Source organism: Cannabis sativa, chromosome 5 (genome assembly GCF_029168945.1).
Source record: "Cannabis sativa cultivar Pink pepper isolate KNU-18-1 chromosome 5, ASM2916894v1, whole genome shotgun sequence".
NCBI lineage: Eukaryota > Viridiplantae > Streptophyta > Magnoliopsida > Rosales > Cannabaceae > Cannabis > Cannabis sativa.
The window spans coordinates 44,485,941-44,504,318 of NC_083605.1; the positions used below are offsets into that span (position 1 = coordinate 44,485,941).

At 31.3% G+C, this 18,378-nt stretch overlaps 1 protein-coding gene and 1 long non-coding RNA gene across 2 annotated transcripts; one reads left to right on the plus strand and one right to left on the minus strand.

Moving 5' to 3' along the window:
* The first annotated feature begins 12,127 nt into the window (after positions 1-12,127).
* On the plus strand, positions 12,128-15,611 carry LOC133037643 (uncharacterized). Its single transcript, XR_009687705.1, has 4 exons — positions 12,128-12,974; positions 13,083-14,260; positions 14,357-14,560; positions 14,692-15,611. It is a non-coding gene; the product is annotated as an uncharacterized LOC133037643 (long non-coding RNA).
* Positions 15,612-16,136: 525 nt separating this feature from the next.
* On the minus strand, positions 16,137-17,186 carry LOC133038348 (protein FAR1-RELATED SEQUENCE 1-like). Its single transcript, XM_061116470.1, has one exon. It carries the CDS (start codon positions 17,184-17,186, stop codon positions 16,137-16,139), a length of 1,050 nt encoding a protein of 349 aa, XP_060972453.1.
* Between the last annotated feature and the right edge of the window lie 1,192 nt (positions 17,187-18,378).

An 18,378-nucleotide genomic window follows, 5' to 3' on the forward strand; every position in this document is an offset into this window, starting at 1 on the left:
AGACTTTGTTCTTTTTCATGGAATCCATTTCTGAATCCATGCCGGCCGACCATCGTTTCCGTTGCGGACTAGCCATTGCCTGTTTATAGGTTAATGGATCGTCATCAATACCATCACCTACGACCATATTGATTTCACCATCCAAGCCATAACGAGTTGGTTTTGTTGAAACCCTCCCACTACGATGAGGAGCGGTGATCTTCTGAACAGAAACTTTAGTAGTAGATTTATCAGTTGGTTCAACTGAGGGAGTGGGATTGTCTTCTTCACGAGTGGAAGAGGACGGAACATTGGAAGGACTTATATCTGAAAGCAATTCCTCTAGACAACTTTACTTTTCGGTTTGTTGTCTTTAATATATTTCTCTTCAAGGAAAGTAGCATTTGTAGAAACAAACACTTTGTTATCCTTGTGACTATAAAATAGTCCACCCCTAGTCTCTTTAGAATTTTCGACAAACATGCATACTTTGGTACGTGATTCAAGTTTTCCTTCTTTCTTTCTTAAGACATGAGCAGGGCACCCCCAAATTCTGTAGTGGCGTAAACTAGGTGTACGACCATTCCAAAGTTCGACGGGTGTCTTAGGGACTACTTTAGATGGAACAATATTTAAAATGTCATTTGCCATCTGTATAGCATATCCCCAAAAGGACGTAGACAGAGTTGAATAACTTAGCATAGACCTAACCATTTCCAAAAGAGTGCAATTTCTTCTTTCTGCAACTCCACTTTGTTGTGGAGTGCCTGGGGCAGTGTATTGGGATTTAATTCCAAGTTTAGTTAAATGATCTTTGAACTGCATATCCATATATTCTCAACCCCTATTAGTTCGCAAGATCTTTAATGATTTACCTAATTGGTTTTGAGCCAAAGCATGAAACTCCTGAAACTTTTCAAACGTTTCAGATTTCTTTTGCATTAGGTAAAGAAAACTATATCTAGAGAAATCGTCAATGAAAGTGACAAAATACTCACAACCACCTCGGGCTTTGACATTCAAAGGTTCGCAGACATCGGAATGCACTAACCCTAGGGGAATTTTGGCACGCTCTCCCTTTGCAGAGAAAGAACGTTTAGTCATTTTTCCTTCTAGGCAGGACTCTCATACTGGCAGTTCACCTAAGACGACATTTTTCAATGGACCGCCTTTGGTTAGCCTATTGAGTCTATCAAAGCCTATATGACCTAAACGTAAATGCCATAGATAAGTTTGATCATCATTATCAATCTCTTTTCTTTTGAGGTTTCTAGGTTTAGCTACATTGAAAAGTTCACTATTTAGTGAGATTTGTGTATTTGGTCTTAAAACGTAAAGCCCTTGTTCCATGGTAGCAACACATATTTGAAATCCATTACGAGAAATTGAACAATTTGTACTCGAAAAATTCAATATATAAGATTGTGTTTGCAAACATGAGACACTAATCAAGTTTCTACTAAAGTTTGGAATAAATAAAACATTTTCTAAAATTAAAAATCTTTGTTGAAACTTTATGCGGGCTTTTCCTCTAGCTTTGACCGATACTAACTCGCCATTGCCAACTTTAAGCTTTAACTCTCCTGGAAGCAGATTTTCCCAAGTTTCAAGCAACTGCAGTGAAGAACATACATGGTTAGTAGACCAAGAATCAACAATCCAGACAGATTTGTCGTTCTCTAAAATACATGATTCAAAGACAAAAGCATTACCTTCGTTTGAATTGTTTAGAAGCCTGGGACATCGTTCTTCTTGATGTCCCTTTTTCATTACAATTCGAACATAGAAGATTATGTCTGATAATTGTACTTGAAGTAGCAACTTTGCTAGATCATTCATACCTAGTCCTTTTCCTCTGATTATGAATTGGAAACCCAGGGGGACCCATTGCAATCAGATTCCGTTCATGGGCTCGTAATTCTGCTTCGAGCTTGTCCATGTCGGAGGAGTTGAAATTGTTGATCATATAAGAAATAACAAATTCATTATACTCCGGAGGAAGACTATTAAGGATGTGTTGGACCCATTGTTCTCTTGATAAATCAATTCCTAGTAGATTTTCATTTTGGAACTTCAGATTCATCATCGACAGGTGCGAGTTTATGCAACTACCAGGATGCATTTTCACACTATAGAGTTCTTTTGCTAAGATATTAACTAGGAGAGGATCGGGGAGAGGGTTATTCATAATGACACTACAACACATCAATAAAACAGAAGTAAGGTTTTGGTTCATAAATTCATACACAAGTTCAGAAAATAACAAATAATCACATATGTTATAGAAATACTAAATCTAGCATAGTTTATTTTCCAAGGTCTTTCAACAAACTGATACAGTGTCCCGTTTAGGCGAGAGTCAAAGCATCATCCATTGAATAGAGTTGTCAACTCATCTAAAATGATAATCATTCTAGCAACCTTTTATTCAATCATGATTGGAATTCAGCGTTGTCCCGTTTAGGCGAGAGTCAAGGCAATTCTATCTTATGAGCTTCCACCATTGTTTCATAATTTGCAAGTCAAGTATGGTCGCCACCATTAGGGTGATCCATACCATACAAAACACTTACAAACTACTTATCTTTCAAGATTAAACGGTGCGAAATTGCTAATGAACGTTCCTCCATTAGGGAGGATTACTCACTAAAACAAACGCGATGTAAAACCAACAATGGAGATCGAATGTCTCTTGATTAAAAGCTCATTATTTAAAAAAAAAATATGTATTTTGTATAATCATTTTATTCGATATTATAATAATGAAAAATTACAAATTAAAGTTGGTTTAAATAAAAAAATCAACTTTAATTAATTTTCAATTATTATTTAATTCGAAAAATAAATTCGAATAAATATCGAACAAGTTCCATATTATAATAAGGAAAAATTACAAATCAAAGTTGGTTTAAATAAAAAATCAACTTTAATTAATTTTCAATTATTATTTAAATTCGAAAAATAAATTCGAATATAATGGAACAAAGTTGAAAGTATCTTGTTTAAGTTGTTTTAGAAGAATCTAAAAAAGAATCAACTTAAATATCTTTCAAATCAGATTTAATTAAATTAAAATTAAGTTGTAACCACTTAATTTGAAAATATTCCATTTTAAGTTAATATTCGAAAAGATATTAACTTAAAAAATATCTTAAAGAATCTTAATAACCAATGCCTAAAATTCCTCAACTTAATTTTGAAATTTTAAATCCAAAAGATATTTAGATTTAAGCTGGTTAGTTATAGATAACTAAATATCAACTTAAATAGGAATATTTAATGAAAAATTTAAATCAAGCTTTAGAAAGAATCTAGATGGTTATAATTCTATATTTAATTAAATACAAGAAAATACATATAGTTTAGCTTAGAATATAAAATTCTTTAAACTATGGTTTTCGTAAATTAATTTCAAAATAAATGAAATTAATTATGTTGCTAATCAATTTATTAGGTTAAACTAATTTAATTAACCTAGTACAGTTATTCAAATCAGGCAAATGGGCCTTCACAATTGGGGTGGTTCATGTGAGGGGGTGCTGGTGTTGGAAATTATTTTACCAGGATCTTAGATCTACTCACAAGTATGTTTATTAACACCCTAAATATGAACTTTCTAAAACGATGAAATAAACACATATAAAGTTTAGGAAACCTTACATTGGGTGCAGCGGAACATAATGACTCCTTCCGTTCAGATATCTAGCCCTTGATTCCTTTACGTAGCGAGCATTATCAATATCTGAACCTGGATCTCTTTCTCTGAATCTTTGATGCTGAAACCTCCTTCTTGCTGAAAGTCTTTCTTCACGATCTTCCTCACTATGATTGAGGTATCACTTGCTGTGTGTGGGCACTACTCATACACTAAGAATTTCAAAATATTGAAGAAGAAAAGAAGAGAGGGAGTGGTCAGCCAGATAGGGAGAGAGAAGGCTCAGTTTTTTCTGAATCAGAAGTGTGAGAAGAAAAGTGTAAATTTCCTGAAGCCTTCACTATCTATTTATAGCATTCCACTAGGGTTAGGTTTGAATTATTTGGCATTAAAATATTGAAAAAATCAGTTTAAATTTCGTACAAAAGTGGTCGGCCCTATACTTGTGGATTTGGGCCTCACTTTTTGCAATTTTGCAGTTTTACCTTTTCTGCATCTGATTTTTTCAAAAACGCCAATTTTCTAATTCAACCATTTAAATGCCAATTCTAACTATTTAATAACTATAAATAATTATTAAATAATATTTTCATTTATCATATTTATTAATTGAACCATACAAAGTATCATAATTAACAAATATGCCCCTATAACTCTTGCTTTACAATTTCGCCCTTACTTAGTGAAAAATTCACAAATAGACATAGTCTAATTTGAGAATTATAATTGATTAATTAAAACCAATTACATGAGTCTTACAAGCAATATTATCTCAACTAGTGCGGGGACCATGGGTCTATATAACCGAGCTTCCAATAAGTAGATCAAGAATTTAGCACTAAAATTCACTAACTTATTAATTCTTCGTTGAATCCACGCATAGAACTTAGAATTGCACTCTCAGTATAATAGAATGCTCTATATGTTCCACCATATAGATGAATCATTAGTTATCCATTGTTATAATCCTAATGTGATCAATGATCCTCTATATGAATGATCTACACTGTAAAGGGATTAGATTACCGTTACACCCTACAATGTATTTATTCCTTAAAACACTTGACCCCGTATAAATGATATTTCAGCTTATGTGAAATAAGTACTCCACCATTTATGTTCGTTTGGTCAAGCTCGAAGGAGATCATCCTTTGTTTACTATTCGCCAGATAGAAGCTATAGATTCCTTTTTTATGCTAGCGCTCCCACTCAATTGCACTACCGTGTTCCCAAAATGTACGTATCACCCTGACCTAAAAGTAGGCTTAACTAACAAATCAAAGAACACGAATAGCCTTTCAAGATTGAGCCTAATCATAACAGGATTAAGAACATTTGATCTAGGATCAACTAGGCGATATTGACTTGAATAGATATTATGGTAAGTTTAATAAATCTAAGTCAAAGTTCAATATCGGTCCCTTCCGATGCATACTCCATGCATCCAACCTGAGCTTTACTTTAACCAATGCTCTGGAAAGAACATAGCACTTCTCCAAATGCAAGTAAACTCTGTTGTAGATTATCATATCAGTAAAACCCTATGTCTGATAAATCTAGGAAACTTTATTCACATAGTCATGTTTACTTTCCAATGTGTTGACGACAAAATAAACAGGATCAATTATGTGAAAAGGGTTTCAAATGAATTTATATATATTATGTACATATAATCATGAAATAAATCATGTGAACCATGCAACATTAAATGTTATTTCTGATCTATATTAATAAGTAAATCTAATTATATTGAAATGAGTTTTATTTAGGGCATAAAACCCAACAGCTGGGTTCAGTATGTCGTACCCACTTAAAATGAACAACTGTTATTAATTGAATAGGCCCAAAAACTAAATGGGCCTAAATAAACACTACTAGAAAAACAGGTTTTAGTGACACACATTGAGTAACTCTAAAACTATTTAGTGACACTTCAATGCGCGTCACTAATGAGGGTGACTGGAAAGATAGTTTTTAGTGACACTTCACACGTGTCACTAAAATTTTTTACATTCACTTTCTGTGCGTCACTATAAGCCTATAGAGTCAGGTTTTGTCAGTCTGAAAAAATAACAGCCACACACATGAAGTGTCACTATATCTTTTTTAATTCTTTTTTTTTTAATGCTAATATGCTTTTTATATATAAAAAAATTAATATTAATTTTTAAAATTCAGATTATATATTATAAATTTATAAAAAATAATTTAATTAATTATATATTTATCAATTATAAATTAATATATTTTAATTTTAGTTATAAAATTATTAATAAACTAATATATATATTTATTGTTTAATTTTATTCTAATTTAATTTAATTTTATATTATTAATAAAATGATAATATATTATTAACAAAATATTTGAACTGAAATATAGACTAAACAAAATTATAAAATACACACATTATACTTTATATCAAAATGTACATTAGGTATATGACATTAATTTTAACCAAAAAAATAAATAAATCACAGGAAATACATTTCACAAAAATCAGAACATGTTTAGAACCAAAAAAAAAAAACCTAAAAAACTAAAAATAAATCAGTCGTAAATCTCGGACCACCACCCCCGGCCATTAACCCAAACCATTCTTGGCGAAAAGCCCCAAATTACCTCAGTCCACCTACACAGCAAAGAGAGAGAAACAGAGAGACAAACAAAAAATCAAATAATCATATAATCAAATAATCTAATCAGCAGGCTTCATAAAAATTTCCCCAGCAGGCGCTCGAACAGATGCAAAGTACTCAAAAACCTAAAATGATTGTCATTTATTTCACTAATGTAGAAAATTGTATAAAATCTTGATAGACTTGTCATAATCAATTAAATCGTGATATATCATGCTTCTTCTGAACATTTAAAGGTTCTAATAAGTAACATTCCTTTATAGAACAACCTAGAATTTTTACAATAATAAAGATTGATAATGAGATGAACTATTTTTTTTTCAAGATTACCTTTTCATGTCTTGATTTGTGAAACTTAGTATCCTCCTCCTCGATCTTGGCATTATTGGACGTTGTCTCTTTAGAGTCATCATCAGAAGTACTGAAGGCATTCGAATCCGGGGAAGGAGAAGAGTAATAAAAAAGGCTAAAGGTAAATCCAAGAATCACAACACCAGAAGAGATTGATCTCAAAAGTACTGCTGGTTAGAGCATCGAATGAGAGAAAGAGAGAGAGAGAGAGAGAGAGAGAGAGAGAGAGAGAGAGAGAGAGAGAGAGAGAGAGAGGCGAGAAATGAGAGAACAGCAGTATTAGGGTTTTCTTTTATTCAAGAGAGAGAGAGAGAGAGAGAGGCAGTACTGCCTTATTTTATTTTATTTTTTATTTTACTAATTTTTTAAAGAAATAAATAAACACCCTTTTCATTCCATTATTCCTTTTTATTATTCATAAATTATTTTTTATTTACTTATTGATAATAGTTGTACTTTTTTTTTTGTCAAAAAAAAATAGTTGTACTTTTTATTAAAAAAAAATTAAGATTATGATATAGTGACGCGCCAAGTGAGTCGGGACATATATACCCAGTCACGCCTGGCGTGTCACTATAAACCAATATTTTTTAAATTAATAAAAATCAAATAATTTTGGGTTTTACTTTTTAGTGACACTCCATACTTTTAGTGACCCACAATACATGAGACTAACCCCAAATATTTAGAGTCTAATTGTGCATGTCACTAAAAATTACTCCTAACTCTTTAGTGACGCGAAGTTTTATGCATGTCACTGAATAGTATCACTAAAAGTCTAAATTGTAGTAGTGAAAATCTATCAAGAACTATGACATTTTATTTAGCAACAACAACCTATATGCATCTATAATGAAATTAAACACATAGGCTCACACATGCACACTTTGGATGGGTCCTATCATGTTGCTAGGTCATACACATATGAAAGAAAATTGTAAATATACCTGTTACAAATTATTTACTTGACCAAGGGAGCCATGAGTTAAAATCAGATCATTGGATCTGTCAACAAGTTAACCATGGCTATTTGCAATCAAGCAATAATAGGTTTAAAAAACTTACAAACAAGCTAAAAAACATATACTCCTGCAACAAGATTAGCTGGATAGTTGGATGTAGGATTTATTTAATTTTAAATAAATAATTTCGAAAAAAAATAATTAATTAAATAAATAAATAATTTATTTTTGAAAATTTCAAAAAATTTGAAAAATTTCCAAATTTTTATAAAAATATTTAAAATTAAACCTACAATTTTAAAAAATTAGGTTTCAACCAACCTAAATATCATTTCAAAATTTGCTAACTACTTTTAAAAAATTTAATGTTATTTTATAAATAAAAATTAAATAAAAATTGAAAAAAAGACAAATGAATATCTTTTTCAGATTTTAAATGTAATTTAAATAAATAAAATAACAAAATTTAAAAGTTAGCAAAATATCTTACATCTATTTAAAATTACATGATTATAGTTATCTTATTTTAAATTTAAATAAGGTCACATTATTAAAAAAATATATATATAATTTAAAAAAAAAATTAAATCTGACCTTAAATTTAAAAATAAGATAAGATATAATCAAATTTAAAAATAAGATAGATAATTAAGCAAAAAAAGATAGATATTTACTATTTTCAAATTCAAATTACACTAATTTCATGAATTAAATTTAAAAAATATTAATTAATTTAATTATGATAATTAGAATTGAATTAGGAATAGTAAATGTATAAATAGAGAAGTACACAAAAAATCGGAAGTTAAATCCATGAAAAGGCATAAAAAAACGAAGAAAAACGAAAAAATTGCGAGCTGTATGGACGGAATGCTGTGCATACCCGTCCGCGCGCGCATATTATTAAATCCGCGCGACAGCAGGATTTGGGCGAGCAATCTCGGCGGCAGCAGGATTTGCATGAAATCCGCGCGCGCAGGAGGTGTGCTGCTCAACCCCGATTTTTCAAAACTTCAAAAAATCATAACTAATTCGAATTAAATCGAAATTGAGTTCTGTAAAAAAGTAACTTGCTTAATTTTTTCCATACTATCCAATAAAAATAATTCCAGAAACAGATATTCAATTATTGTTCAGGAAAATTCACAAACATCAATCAATCATCAAATAACACTCAATACAACATGATACCATCCAAAACATCAAACAATCGTTTTAAAGTCCAAATTTCTTGCAAGAAAATCAATTACCATGGCTCTGAGGCTAGTTGTTGGAAATTATTTTACCAGAATCTTAGATCTACTCACAAGTATGTTGATTAACACCCTAAATATGAACTTTCTAAAACGATGAAATAAACACATATAAAGTTTAGGAAACCTTACATTGGGTGCAGCGGAATTAAATGACTCCTTCCGTTCAGATCTCTAACCCTTGTATCATTTCAATCGCAGAGTATTATCAAGATCTGAACCTGGATCTCTTTCTCTGAATCTTTGATGCTGAAACTCCTTTTGCTGAAAATCTTTCTTCACGATCTTCCTCACTATGATTGAGGTATTGCTTGCTGTGTGTGGGCACTACTCTAATCACTAAGGGTTTCAAAATATTAAGGAAGAAGAGAGAGAGAGAGAGAGTGGCGGCCAAAGGTAGAGAGAGAGGCTCAGGTTTTTTCTGAATGAGAAGTGTAATTTTCCTGAAGTCTTCACTACCTATTTATAGCATTCCACTAGGGTTAGGTTTGAATTATTTGGCATTAAAATAATAAAAATATCAGAGGATAATACCTAAAAAAGTGGTCGGCCATGGCTTATTGGATTTGGGCCTCACTTTTTGTAATTTTTCAGTTTTATCACTTTTGTATCTGATTTTCTCAAAAACGCCAATTTTCTAATTCAACCATTTAAATTCCAATTCTAACTATTTAATAACTATAAATAATTATTAAATAATATTGTCATTTATCATATTTATTAATTGAACCATACAAAGTATCATAATTAACAAATATGCCCCTAACAACTCTTTCTTTAAAATTTCGCCCTTACTTAGTGAAAAATTCACAAATAGACATAGTCTAACTTGAGAATTATAATTGATTAATCAAAACCAATTACATGAGTCTTACAAGCAATATTATCTCAACAAATGTGGGGACCATGGGTCTATATAACCGAGCTTCCAATAAGTAGATCAAGAATTTATTACTAAAATTCACTAACTTATTAATTCTTCGTTGAATCTACGCATAGAACTTAGAATTTCACTCTCAGTATATAGAATGCTCTATATGTTCCACCATATAGACACATCATTAGTTATCCATTGTTATAATCCTAATTTGATCAATGATCCTCTATATGAATGATCTACACTGTAAAGGGATTAGATTACCGTTACACCCTACTATGTATTTTATCCTTAAAACACTTGACCCCGTATAAATGATATTTTAGCTTATGTGAAATGAGTACTCCACCATTTATGTTCATTTGGTCAAGCTTGAAGGAGATCCATCCTTTGCTTACTATTCGTCAGATAGAAGCTATAGATTTCATGCTTATGTTAGCGCTCCCACTCAATTGCACTACCGTGTTCCCAAAATGTACGTATCACCCTGACCTAAAAGTAGGCTTAACTAACAAATCAAAGAACACGAATAGCCTTTCAAGATTGAGCCTAATCATAACAGGATTAAGAACATTTGATCTAGGATCAACTAGGCGATATTGACTTGAATAGATTTTACGGTAAGTTTAATAAATCTAAGTCAAAGTTCAATATCGGTCCCTTCCGATGCATACTCCATGCATCCAACCTGGGCTTTACTTTAACCAATGTTCTGGAAAGAACATTGCATTTCTCCAAATGCAAGTAAACTCTTGTTGTAGATTATCATATCAGTAAAACCCTGTGTCTGATAAATCTAGGAAACTTTATTCACATAGTCATGTTTACTTTCCAAAGTGATGACAACACAATAAACAGGATCAAGTATGTGAAAAGTGTTTAAGATGAATTTATAAATCAAATAGACAAGCAATTGATAAAGTGAACCAAAACATACACAAATAAATGTAAAATACTTCTGTTTCTTTATTGATGTTAAATAAAATAGATTACATTGAATGGAGTTTTATTTAGGGCATAAAACCCAACAGATATGCACATTGTTATTAATAATAAATAATAAGCTAATCTTAATATATTCATTCTCATATAGTAAGTTAATCTCAATTTGAAAAGATGTGTATGATAACATAAGATGAACATTATTTAACTGAAACTATTATAGGAAAGATGTATTTATCTTTCTTATCACTTTTAGACACAAATAAAAAGAATAAAATGTAATACCTTACCAATTTTGTGTTGTTATAAGGATGTCTAAAAATACAATTAAAACTTTTAACTTTTTATGGAATGACAAAAGTAATTAAAATTCATGATAAAATCAACTTGTTTTGAAATAATTTAGTGCTCGAATAATTTAGAACTATAAACTGATGAAGTTAGAGCAGACAGTATTATTAAATACAGGAATACTCATCGTTCTTTGAAGAGTTTTGCGAGGTGAAAAGACAAGTAGGTGTTTATGTCTAATATATTATATACAGAAATCATTATTCAGTTTTAAAAAAGAGATATAGAAAAATAAAGCAAAAAAAATTATACCTTAAGGATTATAAGATGTTCAGAACCTTCATTATCTCATTGCTTCCAAACACAACCTTGACTTTCTTGTTCTTCGTTTATTTTTTTCCAATGAAATAAAGAAAAGTGGAATGTATGAACCTCCGCATTCTTTTTGCATCATACATGGGTAGTTAGATTAAAATATATAAATTATGAGACCCAAAGGTCAACACTCTTAAAAATAGCATATAACTCTAAACTAACTGCAAATATCAAAATTTGAAAATACATTTTTATTATTATAATAAAATATCTTAGAATAAAATTATCTTTTATTAAAATAAATAAAAAAGTCACCCAATAATTTTCCATAAAGCAAAAATTCAGGTATATAGGCACATTTTATATAGAATAGATACATTCAATTATGAGTAATTTCACATTCTAATAAAAAATAAATAAATAATACTCAACTTGAATATAATTTTAAATTCAGCTCTGATTTCTCAAGGCGAAAAAATTAACTCAACTCAACTAATTAATAGCAAATAAAAATTGAAAAGAGCCATTTTAGTACGATTTTATGTATTTTCCTATATTTAAATTCAAAATTTTCGTTCAATCACACCATTTAAATATATAGGAAAATTCTTAGGTGAGAGCATCACTTTTCCTCTCACTCATGAGGGTATTTTTTAAACCTTTGATTTTTAATATAATGGTAATAATTTGTTGTAGTTTATTTGATTACCATGAGGTATCACACATAGGATTTTTATTATTTATTTTTAATTTTCCTATAATCTAGGCATGATCTAATTTTTTTTTACCTTTTGAAAAATTGAATACGTTAGTTTTTTTTTTTTTTTTCAAATTCTTCTATATTCAAGGCATGAACTGATTTTTTAAAAAAATTATTTCTACCCAACTCCCTATTTAAATTATTTCCAACAAAATTATTTCAACTTCACTCAGTAATCAAATTATTTCCAACAAATAATATTCAAATTATTCAAAAAAAAAAAAGAAATTAGTATTTCTAAAATAAAACCAAAAGCTTCGTCTATTTATACTGCCACCACAACTGACACTACCGAAACCACCGAAGCCAATGCCAGACTAAACAGGTTCTATATGTTAGGCTCCCTCTCTCATTTTTTTCATACTCAAAGATTATTTTAATTTTTCGTTGAACTTATCATATTTGAATTATTTATAGTATGGAAGTTGTAGCTTTGGATAACATATTGAAAACTTTACAATTGTTGGCAACATCCTACGATGAGTTGAAAGAAAGTGTCCGCACAATACGATCTGATATGCGTACCCTATCTAAGGAGGGAAAAAGGCGAGATGAGGATCGAAAACAATTTTAATCAAAAATTTTAAAATTTTATCTTGGGAGTTTGGATGAGGGTTCAAATGAGCTAGATAAGAAGAAGAGCAGAGGATTTAGAGTTAAAAATGAATTTGGTATACTCATTAATGAAAATGTAAAGAAACAAGATTATTTCAATCAACAATATGTTGGTGAGAAGTCAACTACTGAGGCTGTTGAATCGAATTTACCAACACCTTCACCTGCAGTTGATTTTTTTAAAAAGTGTCAATGGTAAGACTTCCACAAGTGTATGGGGTCCTACATTGAAGAGTGGTTGTGTGCGTGGAAAACGATTAACCTTTGATGATGTAGTGTTTCAAAAGACCACTTAGTTTGGTCAAACTTTTCTTGAACGTGAGATGGGAAATACAGTAAGTGAAGAAGTTAATGGTTTAATTAGAAAATTTTGTATATATGTGTTTATAAATTCCTTATGTTCACAACATCTTTTATTAATATTTATAATATACTTTATGTAGAAGTCATCAACACGCAAGATTAAGCGTTCAGTGAAGTCTGCTAGTAATGAGAAGTCCGGTGATAGTGTTGGAGTGTTGGAGCAGTTGAAATGATCACTTCTACTAAGAATTCAGGAGATAAGGTGAACATATTTATATTTATTTTTTTATTTGAAAAATTATAAAATCTTATGTTTTTTTTTTCAAATGTTAGGAGAAGAGAAAATGTCTGATGAAGTCTGATTTGGCAGCAGAGTTGAAAAGGGTTGCGTTTGATGTGCAAGAGTTTGATTGTTTTAAAATTTCTATCCCACATTTTGGTTCCAGTTATGGGCCAATATTAGAGTACATTTTTGATAAAATTTAGATTCAGAGTATGTTATAATTTTAATTTATCTTTTAAAATTTTATTATTTGTTAAATTTTGGCTAAACTCAAAATTATGATTTTGGGGTGCACTATTTATTTATTATTGCTTACCTTCATTGACAGCTTGTGATTTTGAAGTGAACCCATTGTAGACACGGACTTTCACTATCTTAATCGACGATTATTGTCAATATTAGCTCTTGAAGTTATGCTATCTGGCGAGGTAGATGTTGTAACTAAATCTGTTCTAACTGATTTGGGTTCTTATATGACAAACACTTCTACAATAATAATTTTTTTTTCTTTAATTTATAAATTTTGAATGTCGTTTGGGACATGCTAACACGTGCTGAAAGATTGGGATCGAAAGGAGGGCGGAAGTGGTGGTTTTTGAATACATGGATGAGTGTAAGTTTATTTATGAATGTTATATTTAATTTCATTATTGTCTGAATTAATTTGAGTTCATTAATATAGGTGTCCTTTATCTTGTTTGGGTGTTTAGTGTTCAATTAGTGTTGATAACCTATTTCCAAGTACTGTTAAAGGGAATCGTGATGGAGGAAAAGAGTCTGCACAACAATTCTATATTGGAGATCTTGCTATTTGTAAGGAGGTGAGATTATTATAATATGAAAGTTCTTTTTCGTGAGGAATGTATATTTAGCGTTATGATTCATTTGGATATGTTGCAGATATTAATACCAAGGCACAAGGATATGCATTTTTTTTTTCTTTTTAACGTCTCTGTGGAGCATGAGGAGGTTGAGATTTGGGATTCTTTACTTAACAATGGTAAATCTAGTGGGGAGGACATGGTGAAACCTGTGGTTAGTTATGTTTTTGTTTTGATGATTGATTTGTGATTTAATTTGTCAATAAAATTATATTATTTTCTTATTTATTTGATTTTTTCGTATTTTTAGATGGCGAAATTAGACTCATTGTTGGCTACTGATATTGCAACTTTGAAGTTGTTCTCAGAGAAAACGTCCCAAAGCAAATGACTTAATTTTTCATTTACCAGGTTCAATGTCAAGACAATCACTATACCTCGACAAACTAATTCTTATGATTGTGGAATATTTGTCATTAAGTGGTTGGAGCATCGTAGTGTTGTTGATTCCAAGGTAATTTTTACCAAATAATTATAGTTGTATGTTGTCTATTGGTACCAGTACTTAAATGACTATTCAAAATTTTAAATGAAGATTTGTTAATATATATGTTAATGAGTGCACATTTCTCAAACTTGTTTCAGTTTCATTCACACAATGAGAGGGCACGTATTGCAGTGAAAATAGTTACATCTGAAATGAACAAATTAAAAGATAAAGTGAACTTCGCTTCCTTGAGAGATCGCAAGCCCTTCACTCAGTGTGCCAACAGCTAAAGACAAATTCATCCATGAGATGCCAGCAAAATTTAGTTTATCACTTTGACAAGGGATTTTAGTTTGGATATATTTTTTCATTTACGTTGTGATTTTAACTCATCAACATCATCATCATCCTAAGAATTTGTTTCATTTTTGAGTTTCAAGTATTCAAGTTGGAGATGATGATGAAGTTTATCCAAAGGTTTGGTTTTGTTTTAAATTTTATAAGTGTTGATGTTTTTCATTATAGTAGTAAATGTATAGTGTTCTTTGTTTTAGCACTTGAAAATATTAGACATGGATTTGAATTAACACTGATTTTGTCTTTATTTTTTAATCTCTTTTTGGTTTATTGTAATATATTGATTTACTAGAAGATCAGTGGTTCCCCATATCAGAGTAGTAGTTCCCAATTCTTGGTAGTGGCTTCACCACCTTATTGTTGCTACTGTGATTTTGCAATAGTTATTTTTTTTATCTCTTTTTGGTTTACTATAATATATTGATTTTGTTTGTAAATACAGTTGTCTACCTCAGCTACAATTGAGTTGAGCATTTCATATTTGAGCTTCCCTCATTTTATCATCTCTTTGTTTTTCAGGTTGGGGTAATAGAAAATAAAAATAGGTTTTAAACTATTGGAATGTGAAAGACTTCAACTATTGAATCCCCTCATGTCTAACAAATACTGTTTGTCTTGCTGCAGCAAAACGTTAATAAAACTTAAGCAAAAATCTCAAGTTAGCAAGAACTCCATTAAAGTGCATAAAACTCTTCCAAATTCTATGCTATCAAATCTATAAACCTAGCTGAACATATTCCTATGCCAATCAAGCTCAAAAATACTATTGCATAAAGAAATTAATACACTAAGACATAGGGTGCTTCAACAACTCAAGCCATAAAATGAAAACAAAACAAAAAAAAAGTAAAAAATAAATAAATAACTCTAATATAATTATGTATAATTTTAACTTTAATATTTTAATTGTTTTTTTAACAAAAATATTTACTAAACTTGTTCTTTTTATTTCGACATTCAAAGTATGAAACAGAGTAGAAAATAAGGATTTTATGAAAACATAAGTTGATGTATTGTAGAAACATGTTGTCTCCAATTGAATCTTATCATGAATCAAGTAACTATAAACAAAGACAACGAACCACCAACATCAACATCTGAGTTTGGAACAACCACAATAATGGATGATTAACTTTATTAAAAATCAAGAGAACAATACAACTAAATCACCAAAGGAGTCTTGCTCTTATTACAAATGACTAACGCATAACCAAGTTTCCATTGATGTGTAGGACGAGTGGAATCACTATGCACTCCCCCACCACTGCGACCAAGTTTCCATTGATGTAGGAGTGGAATAAGTATATTGTTTATGGCCAACATTGTCATCTTCTAATGGTAATGTACTGGTTTGTCTTTGACTTTGGTCAAACATTTCTTGGTCACTTTGCCTTTCTTCACTGTTGTCACTCTCTAATGCATCATCAGATTGTTCAGTCTCGTCATCATATTGGTTGTCAAAATATTCATCTTCATCAGCCCTTTTAGTCCTTCTTTGTGGGCATATTCTCTTGTTATGTCCTGATTTCTTGCAAATTGTGCACTTCCTTTTGTTCACAGCCTTGGAACCCCGCATTTTCGCTGTTCCTTTTGTTTTTGAGATGTGTGGGTCTTCTACAGTTATATCATTTTGCTTAATTTTTTCTTCCTCTCTGCCTCTCTTATTTTCTACCTTATCATATTTTTGCAAGCTAATACTCATGTTCTCCAACAATTGTGAAGTTTCATGGTAAGCTTCTTGTGTTTTAGCCCTAATGTATGCAACTTCAGCCATTTTCGTAGTTATCCTACCAAATCGAGCCTGCACTTCTGTTGACGCATTCTCACATTCACGATAATGCTTTGTCTCATCTCCATAAGGATTTTTTGTCCACCTTGTTACTAGAAGTGACTTGGGTATATCCTGCACTTTCATATACTTCATTGCTGCGAAGACATGTCGACATGGTATTCCGAAAGATAGAACGTGTTGACATTCACACACAAAAAATTCATTGTTAAAGCTTACTAAGACTACCCTTCTTATCCGGCATTCTGGATATTTTAATAACTCCAACAAAGTTCCATTATCAGTCTTAATCTTGCTTTCCTTCAAGTATCTTGCCTCCTTAACCATCTCCTTTTGGACTTTGTAATACATGTTCCTTGTGTACACGTTAGATAGGTACTTCTCAATTTGAGAGAAGCTTGTTTTCCCTAATTGGGGAGTTGTATGCAATGTGTCATAATCATCTTTGGCCTCTCTGTATCGAATTGAGGAAAGTGACATGTCAACAGCTCTTACAAATACATACATCTTCAGGTTTCAGTTGAGCTTTTTCTTAAGTAGAGCATTAACCCCCTCAATGCGCTGTGTAGTTGACATCCCACAGAAAAAATTTCCCCTTAGAAAACTTTCTGCCCAATTTTTACGTCTTTCATACAAGTCATGCATAACGGGTAATTTCCAGATCATACTCTGTCACCAAAGCGGCCCATTTCGCCTCAAATACCTCTTCCTCGTAGTATTTGAACACAAGTTGCGTTAATTTTTTAGCAAAGCCAGGGTCGGTGACATTACTTACTGAATTATTATGCATGTGCCAATAACATAACCTATGAATAGTATCCGGCATCGTCTCCTCCACCATTGTCCTAAGTGTTGGATCAGAACTGTGACAACAGTCTTTGGATGAACCCCATTCATACACTCTAAAAATTGTTGTGCTATGTAGCTTTCTGTTGATTCATTGTCTAGTAATGTAAAAGCAAATATGATAGTTCTATAATGGTTATTAATACCGATCCACACCATTAACGGTTTTCCATATGCATTGGTCTTGTAGGTTGAATCCAAAGTAATGGCGTGACCAAAAGTTTCATAGTCGAATCGTGCCCGTCCATTCGACCAAAATATGTGTTGAAGTCTGTTCCTTTTATGAACAGAGTATCTTCCAAAAAATCGATCATCATGGTCTGCTTTGTGCTCTAAGTATCCAATTGCACGCCCTGCATCTGAATTAGATAGTCTCACTTCCATGTTTGATATTTTGTTGTAAATGTCTGACTTTGTGAAGGGCATCTTCTCGTACCCCCAACTTGAATAGCCATGTAAGATATTAAATGACAAGTCCTAACACCAGCTTCCCTTAACAATGTAGCAGTCTCAATGTATCATGCTCTCACCACTCAATTTGACCAAAGAAATTGTTTGTGATTATCAGCAGGAAGCGCATGTGAATGGGTTGTGATAAACTCTCTGCAAATCCATGTATTCTCACCTATCACTCGGTGGACTCTGAAAGCAACTTTGCAATCAACTCGAGTATGTGCCTTTGGCTCTCTCATCAGATCATTCCTTTGTACATGTTTTTCCATTCTCTTCCCTTGTCGTGAGCACAACCACTTTCTTTCTTGTAAAAGACCGAACTTGTTAAAGCGCGCGTGTCCTTTACGAATGCTAAATCAAATTAATTTGGAATACAAATTAATAAATTCCTCTGCCATTT

Excerpts from the sequence above, each read along its gene's own strand:
- LOC133038348 (XM_061116470.1), bottom strand. The coding sequence starts at position 17,186 with ATGTATGTATTTGTAAGAGCTGTTGACATGTCACTTTCCTCAATTCGA.